The 14042-nt window shown below is 42.5% G+C and overlaps 1 protein-coding gene across 4 annotated transcripts in view; it reads right to left on the bottom strand.

Annotated features, from left to right (window-relative positions):
* Positions 1-14042, bottom strand: part of TTC3 (tetratricopeptide repeat domain 3) — a 129478-nt gene that overhangs the window by 57820 nt on the left and 57616 nt on the right. For all 4 annotated transcript variants that reach the window (XM_045284461.1, XM_045284462.1, XM_045284463.1 and 1 more), the window contains 3 exons: positions 9143-9277; positions 7791-7903; positions 4207-4327 (listed from right to left, as the gene is read on the bottom strand). In XM_045284461.1, the coding sequence (XP_045140396.1) occupies positions 4207-4327; positions 7791-7903; positions 9143-9277 (369 nt within the window). The remainder of the gene's footprint in view (positions 1-4206; positions 4328-7790; positions 7904-9142; positions 9278-14042) is intronic.

Raw genomic sequence — 14042 nt, 5'->3', positions numbered from 1 at the left:
TCTCATTCATTCACTCTCTCACTCACTCTCTCACTCATTCACTCACTCACTCTCACCACTCACTCACTCACCACTCACTCACTCACTCACTCTCTCACTCCACTCTCTCACTCATTCACTCACTCACTCACCACTCACTCACCACTCACTCACTCTCTCACTCACTCACTCTCTCAATCACTCACAAAAAAAAAATGCTTATGACTTCAATGCACTTCTTGTCATCAAACCATTCTCAGCATATGAATGATTCAATTTTACAAACAGAGAATACATTACATGCATTTTTAAAAGTCATTTTAAAATGAGGCCAATAAGAACACATGGGGGGGTGGGGTTGAATTGGACAAATGTTTTTCAGGATTTCAGGGTCAGAATAAAAATCTTGGCCTATGCTATATTCATCAAACTTAATTCTATAAATTTGTAGTTCTTAGAAATCTCCTTTAAGGACTTAGGAAAAGGTCTAAAGTTATAATGACCCTAAGGATTCAACTATTTTCCTTCTTCAATGTCATTTCACCTAGGATCCCAATTGTCCCATTCACCTGCTTCCCAGAATCTCTGTTAGCAGTGCTTGTTCACTCCCTTGGGAATATATCTGCTGCTAAGCCCCTTCATGTTAGGCTACCAGTGAGTGCTTTCTGTTATTAATGGTTCCCCATGCTTCTATCTCAACCCAGCACAAAGAGGGAAAAATCCAATTATTCTAATTTGCATTTCTCTAATGGCTAATGACTTTAAGTGTCTGTACATGGCTTATTGTCTATATGTACATATAGTTTGCAGAAATGTCTATACAGATGATAGCCACTTTTTAATTAGACTGTGTGCATTTTTATTGTTGAGTTGCAAGAGCCGACACCTCTGTGCTTCAATCAAAAGCAAATTCCGAGTTCACTATAAGGAAAAGGCCTATCCTATTTCATTCACTAATAATGTATTTTCTCCAGAACTAGCAGAGTCTCTCAGATAGGAAATGAAATTCTTTTTTCCCCTCGTTTCTTAACTACCACCTCAATAACGCTAGTAAAAACAGCAATGATATCACTCACTGGCATCCAGTCAATGCCGACTCATAGCAAGACCCCGGTGAGTTTCTGAGACTGTAACTCTTTATGGGAGTAGAAACCCGGTCTTTCTCCTGCAGGGCCACTAGTGGTTCTGAACTGCTGACCTTGCAGTTAACAACCCAAGGTTCCTATACCTTTCTCTAAATATGGACCATAGAGCATAACATTCAAAGAGCACATGTTCTCAAATCAGAATGTCTAGATTTCACCACTTCTCTAGATGGTTGTGATGAAGTCAAAGTAACTACATGTGGCTCTTCTATCTATTTTTCTATAACTCCTATCATATGAAACAGGGGAAGAGGGCTGTTGACTCAGGGATTGGTCCGTTTTGTCATTCCCCTGACTGTAAGAATGAGGCACCTCAGAAGCATGAAGAGAGAGTTCTGGGACCATCGAGGAAGAAGACCCGCTAGTGGAGCGTGTTGGAAATCCCTGCCTGAAGTGGCAGAGGCAGCAGAGGCCACCCCACACCAAGACCAGAGTCGAAAGCAAGGAGACCACGAGACAGAAGAGAGCAGGGCCCAGACTTGAGACTGTGAGGCAAGCAATGAGTGGACTTCCTGGTCCATGAAGGAAGAGGCCAAGGGATCACATGGTTGAGATCCTGAGGACCAGAGAGAGAGTTGCCTGCTGAAGAGAGGTGTTGCTGTGGATCAATGCCTGTGTCCCTACTGTTCTGGTCCTGGCTTGTGGTAACTTGTTAACTTTCCTAGTAAGCCCCATCAATTGTGATTACTATGTGGCCACTGCAGTGAATTATTGAACCCAGCAGAGGGGTAGAGGGCTGTGGAAGGAATGGTTGGTGTCAGAATAGGGTAAAGGAAGATGGCGGCACGTCTGACCTCCCACTTGTGGCAACTAGCCTTGGGCTGGTGTTGATGGATTCTCCTTCTCGCTTGTATAGCCAGAGGAGGTCAGCTGTGGCCCCCATGCCATTTCCTCACTGTTTAACCTGAGCTCATCACTTCACTGTGTGGTTATGAGCTGGGCAGTTAACCAAAAGGTCAGCAGTTAGAAACCACCACCAGCTCCTAGGGAAAATGAAGAGGTTTCCTACTCCCGTAAAAGGTTAAAGTCTCATGAAGTCTCAAAAACAAATTTTGGAATCAGTGGCGGAGGGCTTGGCACTTCACCAGATCCCAATGGAAAACATTCAGAAGGGACAGCAGACCTGGAACTATTTATAGGCTCTTTTTCTTTTTCTCATGTCTATCCATATAAGATAGGCAGGATAACCAAACCCGAGGCGAAAACAACGGACCGACGGCTCTGGAGGTGGGAGAAAGGAGCCAACAAACCCAGGGTCAAGGGAACAATTAGAGATCTAAAACTGATGGTAAGGAGGTCATAGAATGCCTGCTGGGGTTTGATCAAGTGCAATGTAGCCGAGAGAAAGTACTGAGAGCCAAATGAAGGTCGAACATGATAGTGGGACAAGGGAAAAGTAAAAAGAAATATAGGAAAGAACTACGAAGCAAAAGACATTTATAGAGGTATAAAAATAGGCATGCACATATGTAACTACATTAACATATAATAAGTATCTAGGTTTATGTACATATATTTAAATGTTAAGTATTAAGGTAGTAGACGGACATTGGGTCTCTACTCAAGTACACCCTCAATGCAAGAACACTTTGTTCTAATAACCTGGCATTCTGTAAAGCTACCTTCCTGACACAATTGCTGAAGTCAAAATGGGTACATAAGCAAATGTGGTGAAAAAAGCTTATGGTGCCCAGCTATTACATGATATAGCATCTGGGGTCTTAAAGGCTTGAAAGATAAGCAAGCAGACATCTAGCAGGAAGCAACAAAGCCCACATGGAAGAAACACACCAGCCTGTGTGATCATGAGGTGCCCACGGGAACAGATTATCAGGCATCAGAAGACACAAACAAACAATCATATAGATGTGAACAAGGAGGGTCAGAGTGGAGACCCAAAGTCCATCTGTAGACAATTGGACATCCCCTCACAGAAGAGTGACAAGGAAGGGATGAGCCAGGCAGGGCACAGTATGGCACCAATGGAGACACACAACATTCCTGTAGTTCTTGAATGCTTCCCCTCCCTCACCCCACACTCATGACCCCGGTCTACCTTACAAATCTGGCTAGACCAGAGCATATACACTAGTACAGATAAGAGCGCTTGACACACGGAATCCAAGGCAGACAAACCCCTCAGGTACAGTAATAGGAGTAAGAAGATCATGAGGGTAGGGGGAAGGTTGGAGGAAAAGAGGGAGAAATGGGGAACTGACTACAATGATGGACATATAATTCCCCACCCCTACGCCCTCAGGGGAACGAACAACAGAAACGTGGGCAAAGGGAGACAGCAGACAGTGTACGATATTAAAATAATAATAATTTATAATTTATCAGGGGTCCCAAGGGTGGGAGAGTAGGGGAGGAAGGGAAAAAAGAGAAGCTGATACCAAGGGCTCAAGCAGAGAAAAAATTGTTTTGAAAACAATGATGGCAACATATGTGCAAATCTGCTTGATACAACTCATGTATGGCTTGTCATAAGCTGTAAGAGCCCTCAATAAAGTGATTTATTAATTAAAAAAACTAAGGTCTCAGAAACTCACAGGGGCAGTTCTACCCTGTCTTATAGGGTTGCTATGAGTTGGCATCCACTTGATAGAAGTGAGGCTTTTTGTTCAGTGTTTTTTTTTAATTCGTTTTGTGGTGGTTACCTGGTGGCCAGTTTGACCACCAGCAGCTCTGCCGGGGACAGACTGGGCTTTCTCCTGCTGCCAACAGTTAGTCCCGGGTACCCACAGGGGGTGGCTGCGTCGGCATTGACTTGACGGCAGTGAGTTTGGTTTCCAAATTTGTACTGTTCTAAACTAGCTCTTCCTGGCCAATAAAATGGGAAGTAATTCCATTCATCTCATAGAGCACTGTAGGAATGAAACGTCAAGCTAAATGGGAGGAGCTTGCTTGGCGCACTGGAAACATTGAGTAAAAGTTAGTGATACTCACTAGTCTTTAGTAGGGATGCGAAATGCACGTGGGGGTGGGAGAAAGAGTCCCTCAACCTCTTCGTCTCCTCACACTTTGGTCAATGCAGGCAGGCTTTTATAGTTAGTGAGAAACACCACAGAAATAACGTTACCTTGATTCTCCCTGGCCGGGTTTCTTCAATGACCATGCTATTTGTGGGCCACGGTAATGCTCTGGGTAGGCGCCCAATGATATTTCTCGCTATCTCAAAGTGTTTAAGAGCGTCTGAAAATCTAAAGTTAAAATTACGAAGCAAGCAAGTGTTAAAGATGTGATGGGGTATTTTCATTCACAGCCACCAAAGTCATAGGGAGATTTGATGCTTTCCAAGTAAGAGTAAATCTAGTAAGTCAGGGGGACAGAACTATTCAATGTAACCATATTTTTTAAAAAAGACCAAAACCAGCCATAGCCTTATGCTATTTAATACGATAATTTAAACATAACTCTGTCCTGAACACTGGTTCTACTATGGTGAGTACACATCATACCTCCTAAAGTTGCCATGCATTTTTTATAGTTTGAACAGTTAAAAGAAAAACTGACTAATTTGGTTGTTTCATTTTTATTTCACATACTAAGGTAATTTGAATACATCCTTTAGAGAAATAAGAAATTCAAGGACTCAATCATAAAGATGAGATTTTGTTAACATGAACTTGTCACCACAGACTCCAAGTCCGTTTCAATCTTAGTTCCTTCTCTCTTTCTTAAGCAATGAAGACCACTATTCAGACTTGAGGGATAAGGAATTTGGAAAGGTTTCTTTTTTATTGGGGGGGGGTGTTAAAGAAACATACTATGTTTATACAGTCTGTCTCAAGAAATGAGCAACAACAATATCCTGTTAAACCCTCCATATACATGGTCTTTTTCTCCCCCTGCCTCCCACTTCCATAACCCATCCCTCCCCTCTCCCTGTTCAATATGGGATTTTTAAAAAACTTGGCACTGATAGTAAAAGATCAAAAAACTCTCCAGTGAAAATAACTTGAAAGGATCCTATATTCTGAAAATTTACTCAACTACAAAGCAGTATATCATTTTAATTAAGTCAAATTATGGTAACTATTAATATGGAATGCTTGAATTCTGACTTGATTCATGACTTTAAAAAAAAGTTAACGGCTGGAAACGGATCTGCTCTGTAAACCTTCACCCAACTCACAATAAAACATGTCGACATTGTTTAGTCGACACAACAGAAGAATCTTAGGAAACTAGCTTATAAAGTTGGTCATAGCGTTGTTCTTTTCTTCAGACTAGAAAAGGTGTCCTGCTTTTTTCAATCTTCAAATAATTTCAAGACAAGACCTTGTTTGCTTGTTTTTAAGACCTTGTTTTGTCTATGGAAGTAAGAAGCACAAAGCTAAACCACCATTCACTGAAGTCAAAGATTTTTCATTAGAAACCACATTACAATGGGCCAAAAACAGCATATTAGCTGCTAGTATTTTTTAACTCTTTATTATGAATTAACTAAAGGCTTACAGAGTAGGTCACAGCTTTGCATTTGACATTCATAAGCATCTTTCTTCAACTCTTCCATTGCAATCCCCTCAATGTACCACCACCTATCCCACTTCCTCCATTTGTCTCCACTCCTCCTTCTTGCTCAACCCTCTGAACTTTGCCCTGGGGTAAATGCTGATCTCCACTGGTTTACTAGTCTACCATAGATGTAAGTTCAGTTCCAGAAGAGAAGGGTGACTGAGGGCCATAGTCTTGGGAGATTCCACCAACCTCTATCCACCTAATAAGCCTGATCTCTTCCACAACTTTGAGTTTTGTTCCACATTTTCCTCTCACACTAACCAGGACTTTCTAATATGATCCTTTTCAGAGTAGTTGTTAGTGGTAGCCAGGCACCACCTAGTTCTTCTGATCTCAGGGTCATGGAAACTGATATTTGTGTAGTCCACTAGACCAGTGGGCTATGTGTTTCCATATGTCTTTCAATTTTTAACAATCTTTCCCCCAGATGGGAGAAGCCAATCTTTACACCTTCAATGACTGCTCATGAGCTTTTAAGACTCACAAAACTAGGATACAGAACCTTACCTGTGTGAACCATGTATGCCAATTGACCTTGGTGTCTCCTTAATGATGGTCCTGATTCCCCGGACCCAATGAACATGCATTTTTATATAATTAAATATAATGCCTTCCCACATAGCCAGCACCTTTTAGGTTTCACATTCCATGATTCACACTGTTACAGAGTTCTGCTTTACCTGTCTGTTGCCTTCCTATACCTTGTGATTGATTATCCACATGTAACCACGCCATTAAACTTATCCACTAGGTATGTCCTAAGCAATTCATCCTAAACCTTCATCTTCCTTTACTACTACTACTACTACTACTACTACTACTACTACTACTACTACTACTACTGCTACTATTAAGGTGATTGCTAAATGCTCACTTCTCTGTGCCTACCTGATCCTTAATACAGTCTAGCCTGGCCAAACAGTAACTTCCAGAAAGTTAAAAAACAAAAAAAAACCCTAACTTGTTAAATATTTAAAAATCTCTAACAAGAGACTCTCAAAACCTTCTAAGACTGGGTTCAAAAGAATACCCAGTGGTCACTTGTAAAATTTTCCTTAAAAATGTAAGATGAAAACTCAAAGATAATTAAAACTTATGGTATTCAATCAGCTAATGATTTCTTGATAAAGAAAACCAATACACCTAGCACTACATTAAGTACAACGAACCAGAACAGGAGTTTTTCTTGTTTTCAGTTTTTAAGTTCAAGACATAACGCTGTCCCCTAAGGATCACACAGCCACTTTAAGGAGACAAGACTAAACAACATGAAATACTCAGAAGGCAGCCGCATATTAAACTTTGAGTACAAAGTCCAACTGCCGGGAAGACTTTTTACTCTTAACCGATACGGTTTTGAACATCATGTTGCTGCTGCTGCTAAGCTACTGCCAAATGACCCACTCATGGCAACCCCGCGAACGATGAAGTTAACTAACATGATCCATGGGTACTCTTGACTAATTTTCTACAGCCAGCCAGGCCTTTCCTCTTAGTCTGCCTTAGCTAAGACCTGTTCAGCACCATAGCAACAGGTAAGCCTCCACTGGCAGATGAGTGGTCACTACACATGAAGTACAGTGACCGGGAATTACACACACATTACTGCTTATTAAAACCATTTTAAATAATAATGACAACATATGTACAAATATGCTTGATACAATTGATGTATGGATTGTTATAGGAGCTGTAAGAGTCCCCAATAAAATGACCTTTAAGAAAAATTCAATTTTACAGTAGCAGCTGTGCAGCTGGTAAAAAACAAAAACAAAAAACAATTTTCATATAGGAGTCTTCTGGAAATAGGTATTTAACTAAAAAATTACATAATTCGATATATAAAATACTGATTTATGCAAATTATGCCGCTATTTACAGATGTTATATACTAAAAAACTAAATCTGTCATGTCAAGCTATTTTATTACTTACATTCTTTTTAGATTGGATATTAGGAATACAAAGACCTGAGCCGGCTCAACTTCCTTTAATAATGAATACTGGTATTGAAAGTAAAACCACAATTATAATCATGTTCTACGGAGACGATGTCCAAATGACTGCCGAAAGGAAATCATCACACATTAAACTTCAAATCAATTAATAGTCCAGATCTGAAAGAAGTGTGGTCGCCACTAACCTGTTCTTTTTCAAATACACACTTCCAATTCCGCAGTAGGCCAGGCAGTCAAGGCCCTCGTTAGGGTATAATCTAAGAATCCGTTTGAACTGCTTTTCAGCTTCAGTTAATTCCTTCGATATCAATGAGAACAACGATGAATTACACAGGAAGAGAAATTCCCGAACAGATTTTATCTAAAGATTGATTTGTGTGTGTGTCTCTGCGTGTATGTGATACTAAAAGTAACTGTACATCCCAATATTCCTGTGGCACAATTATGCCTTCTGCTTTTAATTTTCCTAGCAAGTACATGTAATTTGATCACATGTCTACTCAGAGACAAGACCCAGAAATTTCTGCTTGAGACTTAAAAATGGGAGCCTCGCAGCCCACAGAGGATGTCTACTCCCTAGCACACACTGAGAGACTGGTGTGTACACACTGAAACCCTTGCTAGCTGCCACTGAAGTCAATTCCAACTAATGGCACCACATGTATCAGAATAGAACTGTGTTCCCCAGGGTTTCCAATGGCTGATTGTCTAGATCACCAGGTCTTTCCTCTGAGGTGTCTATGGGTGAGCTCAAACTGCCAACAATTCTGGTAGCAGACAAGGACATGAACTGTTTGCACCACCCAAGACTCCTGGCTAACACTTAATGCTGTCGTAAACTGTTGTACAGTTGGCCCCAACTCCTGGCAAACCCATGTACAACAGACTTGTGATTCATAGTGTTTTCATCAGCCAATCTATTGGAAATAGCCAGGCCTTTCTTCCTAGTCCACCTTAGTCTGGAAGCGCTACTGAAACCTGTTCACCATCATAGCAGCACATAAACCTCCACTGACAGCCGGGTGAAGGCTATGCTTCAAATGCGTTCACCAAGAAATGGAATTCTATGACCACGGAAAGGGTGAAAGACACTGTGATGCAACCAGAACACAGAGCAGAGTGAGTGCCGCTCCCCACGGCTGGAGGGTGGGCATCATTCCAGGGATACGGCCAGAATGTTTTAAGGAGCTGTCTTACAAAGACCTTTAAAGGAAATGTTTTATAGAGTGCTTATAGCTTCAACACCAGGAAACGTCTGTGCTTTGAAGGTTTGTGTGTGTGTGTGTGTGTGTGTGTGTGTGTGTGTGTGTGTGTATGCGAACGCTCGTTGTGGGGGATGGCATAATAGGGGTAAATCCAATCCAAAAGATGCTTAATTCTATGCAACACAGGTCCACCAGAAACATCAGGATGGGCGTCATGCTACCTCGGTAAGTTCAAGGTTTATTGGCACACTGAAGGTAACTTCCTGATTCTCTTCTACGTTTGTCTGAGACGCATTAGTGTTCACAAGCCAGCCCAGCTACATCAACTTTACCTTTATTTTTTTATTATCTAGGCCATTTATCAAGTGGGTAAAGGCCTTGAAAACACAGCGGCAGCGCTGGTCCAGCAAACTCTCGTAACCGTCTTGAATAAGACCTTTCAGCAGTTTCATTAAAGCAATAAAATCCTGCATAAAAGAAATTGTATTTCAGTAATCCCGATCTATACATCTGTAGTCAACAGGGAAGATGCCAAAGTTCATCACAGACCGCTTACATGTGCTAACTCATAACAAAACACGTCAGAGTCAATACCTGAATGACCCCTTAAAGTGCATTGTATTCCTTTGTCAACACAGCATCCTAACGTGACAACTGGATGGTACTGCGTGCCATCTCGATTCCCATGCCGCTGCTCTTGCTCATGACATGAGGGGTGGATCGCGCTACACAACACGGTGCTAGTAGGCCTTGCTCGTGCTTCCAGACTAAACAGACAGCATTTTGAAATGGTAAAGCCATGAGGAGAACAGTAGTCACCATGCAGATTAGTCAACTGGCTGAGACTAGGTACATTACACTTGAGAGCAAGCAATTGATTTACTCTCGGATCTTAACAACTGTCATCATGCTGTGGAATAAACCTTAGTTCTAAGTAGGCGATGGCTGCTTCAATCTTTCGCTCTACGCCTGACTAGCACATAATTAAATATAATTAGATAGCACTATCTGGAGAGAGATGTCAGAAGTAGCACATGAAAAAAAATTAAGTGACTGAGAAACCTCTCGTAGGTGATGGTGGGGTGGTTGCTAGGTGCTGTGGAGCTGAGTCCGACTCACAGCAGCCCCAGGTGACAAACTAGAACTGCCTCAGGAGCTATAATCAGGGGTTTCCCAGGCTGTAGTCTTTATGGAAGGAGATCGTTAAGTCTTTCTCCTGCGGAACCCCTGGGTGGATTCAAACTGGCAACCTTTAGGCTAGCAGTGACATGCCTAATGGGCGTGCCACCAGCAGAGCTTCTCTGCCTTTAAGCAAATGTGTACATCTGTTCTAGTAAACCATTTGAAACATGCTTCATTCCACTTATCCTTCCTGAAATTTTATATAAACTTGACCTAAAACTTTAACGGAATTTAAAAATGACCCATGTATTTACATATAAGTACTCTACTCTATGTTAATGTCCACTTTTCACCACTTAAATACCACAAAAAGAATTAGATAGATTATACGCAAAGCTTCTAAGCTCAAATCTTTTAAAAAATCAAAAGTTTAGTCCTCCCTAGCATCAATCCCCAAGTTTAGGGTCAACAGAGCCCAATCAAATGGGAGATAAAACTGTGTAGGGCCGGGGTTCTCAACCTGGGGGTCACGACCCTTTGAGGAGGTCAAACAACCCTTTCACAGGGGTCGCCTAAGACCATCAGAAATCACTGCTCCTCTATTGTCTCCATGTGGGACCACCCACATGCAAATACACCCACATACGAGTACCCAGTGTGAAGGCTGTTACGCATGCTCCACCATGCTTCAAGACAAAATTTCATTTTGTAATTAGAAATAAATATTTGTAATTTACTTGTAATTATAAATAAATATTTTAGAATGATGAGGGCAACAAATATGCAAATGTTCTTGACACAATTGTATGTATGGATTGTGATAAGAGTTGTATGAGCCCCCAATAAAATAAATAAATAAATATTTCACAATAATTACATGTTGTTTTTGTGATTAATCACTATGCTTTAATCATGTTCAATTATTAACAATGAAAATATATCCTGCATATCAGATATTTACATTACGATTCAAAGCAGTAGCAAAATTATAGTTATGAAGTTACAATGAAAATAATTTTAGGGTTGGAGTTCCCACAGCCCGAGGAACTGTATGACAGGGTCACGGCATTAGGAAGGTTGAGAACCACTGGTGTAGGGCAAAAACTCGTGGGCTGCGACTCAAGGTGGAACTGTCCTCTCATAGATGCCTCTTCTGGACAGTGTCTGGAGTGCTGGGTCATTGGGAAATTGATGATGATAATAGTGCAATCGCCTTATACTCTGGTTGGGGTGAGGAGGGCGTGGTGGTGGTGGTGGTGGTGGTGATGACAATGTGGTATTTCTCTATTCATATGGGGTTTTGCTTCCCTGCCTGTAGCTTGTGAGTGTGTGTGTTCTGTTTGTTTGGTTGCTGGTTGGCTTAAGGCTGCTATTGGTGTAGTTGGTCTGCCGGGGTTTGTATTTGTCATATTAAGAGTTCCAAAGTGAACCTGAGTTGTGCATACCCCACGGACAAGCAGATGGACTCTGGGTTCCCACTCAACTCTAGCCCCACATCAAGAACAGTTAGTTCTGATAACACGGCACTGCTCGTTCCTCACCTTCATGAAATGATCACTGAAGATAAGGGTGCTACAGAAAAGTGTGGTGAAGAAAGTAAATGGTGCCCTGCTATCAATGGGAATAGTGTCTGGGGTCTTAAAGGTTTGTATTCCAACAAGCAGCCATCTAAGTGAGGAGTCAACTAAGCCCACATGGGAGAAGTGCAGCAGCTTGTGAAATCCAAAGATGACAATTAAAAAATGTTAATATGGTGAAGGGAAAAGTATCAGAGGTAAAATTATGAACAACCAATGTGTAGAAGGCTATGGAGAACAGAAGGAGCCCAAAACCCTTCTACAGAGTGTCTAGCCAGATTAAACTGCTGGTAAATCCCTGCCAGCCATAGGCAACAGTCTCGTTTTTGATTTTGTGTGTCATTGGCTTTTGTTGTTGTTGCTATCCTTTTGTTTTTCTGTGTGCTTCCTTTGGTGCTGTCTAAAGACCCAACCTGAATTTGTTCTGGGTGCAGGAATCTCTTACTGTTCCATGACAAAAATTTTTTCCCTGACTTTTTAAATATTGATGGGGTCTGTTCTTACTCATTATTTATATTTTTATCTTTATACTATTATTTTACTCTTACCACTTTATTTCGATTTTGTTTTTTATTGTTTCTGTTGGGTTTCCAAGTTTGTGAAGCACAGAAGGAGTGGCTGCATAGTGATAATAACTGATGCAGGGTTTAAAGGGGATATAGTGTGTGATAGTTAGGGTAAATTACTGTGCCAACCTGGCCAAGAGGAACATGTAGGATTAATCAGGTCGCAATTTGATTGGCAGGCAAAGAGATAAATGGCTCTGCAAGGACATCACCACCCACCTTGCTCTCTGGTGATTGAAACATGCTAGAGCACGTGTGGTACACTACCTGTGGTTCAGGCCAACCCGTGGATCATGGCACTAGAGCTTGAGACCTGCTTCGCCACGCTGCTGGTGCGTATATTGCTTGAGCTTGAGGCTGGTGGATCCTGTCGCCATGCATTGCTTGAGTTCTTGAGTTCAACATCCCATCCAGGCCTGCTTAGCTAAGCTCCCAAGCTACTGACTTTTGGTGGCCCACCCTGCTGCTTGCTGCCTGTGGGCAGACTCTGCTTGACTTGCCCCAGGGAGGACTCTTCTGTCTGCTTCCTTGACTTTAGATCTGGCAGCCACGTGAGTTGAAGGACTTCCAGTATATTAACTGTGCCATGGAAGTGAGTTGAACTGAACCCTCTGTACTGCTCTGTGGAGTAATTAGCTGTTAAATTCCTTCTCACTGTATAAACCTATCCTCACATATATATAAAATCATAAGTGTCCTGGTTTCATTTCTCTAGAGAATCCTGCCTAACACATAGGGGTGGGGTGGCTGACAGGGAGGGTAAGGGAATTTCTGGAGTAAACAATGAAGGCAGGCGGAGGGAGGAAGCACTGGAACTGATTGTGTTTACACAGCTCATCTTAAAGTTGATTTAGTGCCCTGTCCCCACATATCATAATCTCAGTTTCCCAGGGGGAGAGTCTTGGTTGTATCCCCACAGAATTAGAATGTGCATACAGACCCCATGACGCGCCAAACCAGGAGGGCAACGTAACAGGTGGAGGAATCCATGAAAAGACTGGACTATAGGGCCAGTCCCAACCAGAGCCAGTCTGGCCCCCACCATGGAAGGGTGTGCCACAGGGAATGACAATAGACATTCTGGTGGGGGGAAGGAACCGACCTACCATGCCCAGATGGAAACGACCTACCATGCCCAGATGGAAATGGAAGCAAATGAAGGGGAAGGAAGGGAGTGGAGCACACCCTGGCCCACCAAGCCCTGAGGACAATAGCCCAGCTCAGAGCAGCCAATGCACAGAGAGGACCATATGGCCGGCCCCACTGTGAGACATGACATCCGGCACTGACCCAGAGCCCTACATGGGACAACACGGATGTGTGACCGAGCTGACCCCCCACCCCATCGAGGCAAAACACTAAGGGCGAACAACAGAACAGCACAAGGGGAGCAGAGCAAGAAAGTCCTGAGGGAGGATCAAGGGTAGACTTTGGAGCCAGGGTGTGGCACGCCTGCTGGAAAACACTCTTAACAGTCAACAAAGGGACCCTGAACTACTTACAGACTTCCTTTTTTGGTTTGTTTTTGATTTTGTGTGTCATTGGCTTTTGTTGTTGTTGCTATCCTTTTGTTTTTCTGTGTGCTTCCTTTGGTGCTGTCTAGTTTTATGTGCATGTTATTATCTCTGCAGATCTATCTAGGTAAGATAGGCTGGAAGAACAGTCTGGAGGAGAAAACAACGGGACTGATGGTTCTGGGGGGACATGGGAGAGGGAGAGGTGGGGGAAAGGAAGTGGTGTTGACCAACCCAGAGACAAGGGAAGGTTCTGGGGGGACATGGGAGAGGGAGAGGTGGGGGAAAGGAAGTGGTGTTGACCAACCCAGAGACAAGGGAACAACGAGTGATTCAAAACCAGTGGCAAGGCAGGTGTGGGAGGCCTGGTAGGGAGTGATCAAGGGCAATGTAACTGAGAGGAATTGCTGAAACCCAAATGAAGGCTGAGCATGATAATGGGACAAGAGGAAA

The sequence above is a fragment of the Echinops telfairi genome, unplaced genomic scaffold (genome assembly GCF_000313985.2).
Source record: "Echinops telfairi isolate 266 unplaced genomic scaffold, ASM31398v2 ScPeMD7_7469;HRSCAF=8507_0, whole genome shotgun sequence".
In the NCBI taxonomy this organism is placed as follows: Eukaryota; Metazoa; Chordata; class Mammalia; order Afrosoricida; family Tenrecidae; genus Echinops; species Echinops telfairi.
The sequence above is the reverse complement of the archived record's forward strand: the minus strand, read 5'-3'. Positions and strand labels throughout refer to the sequence as shown.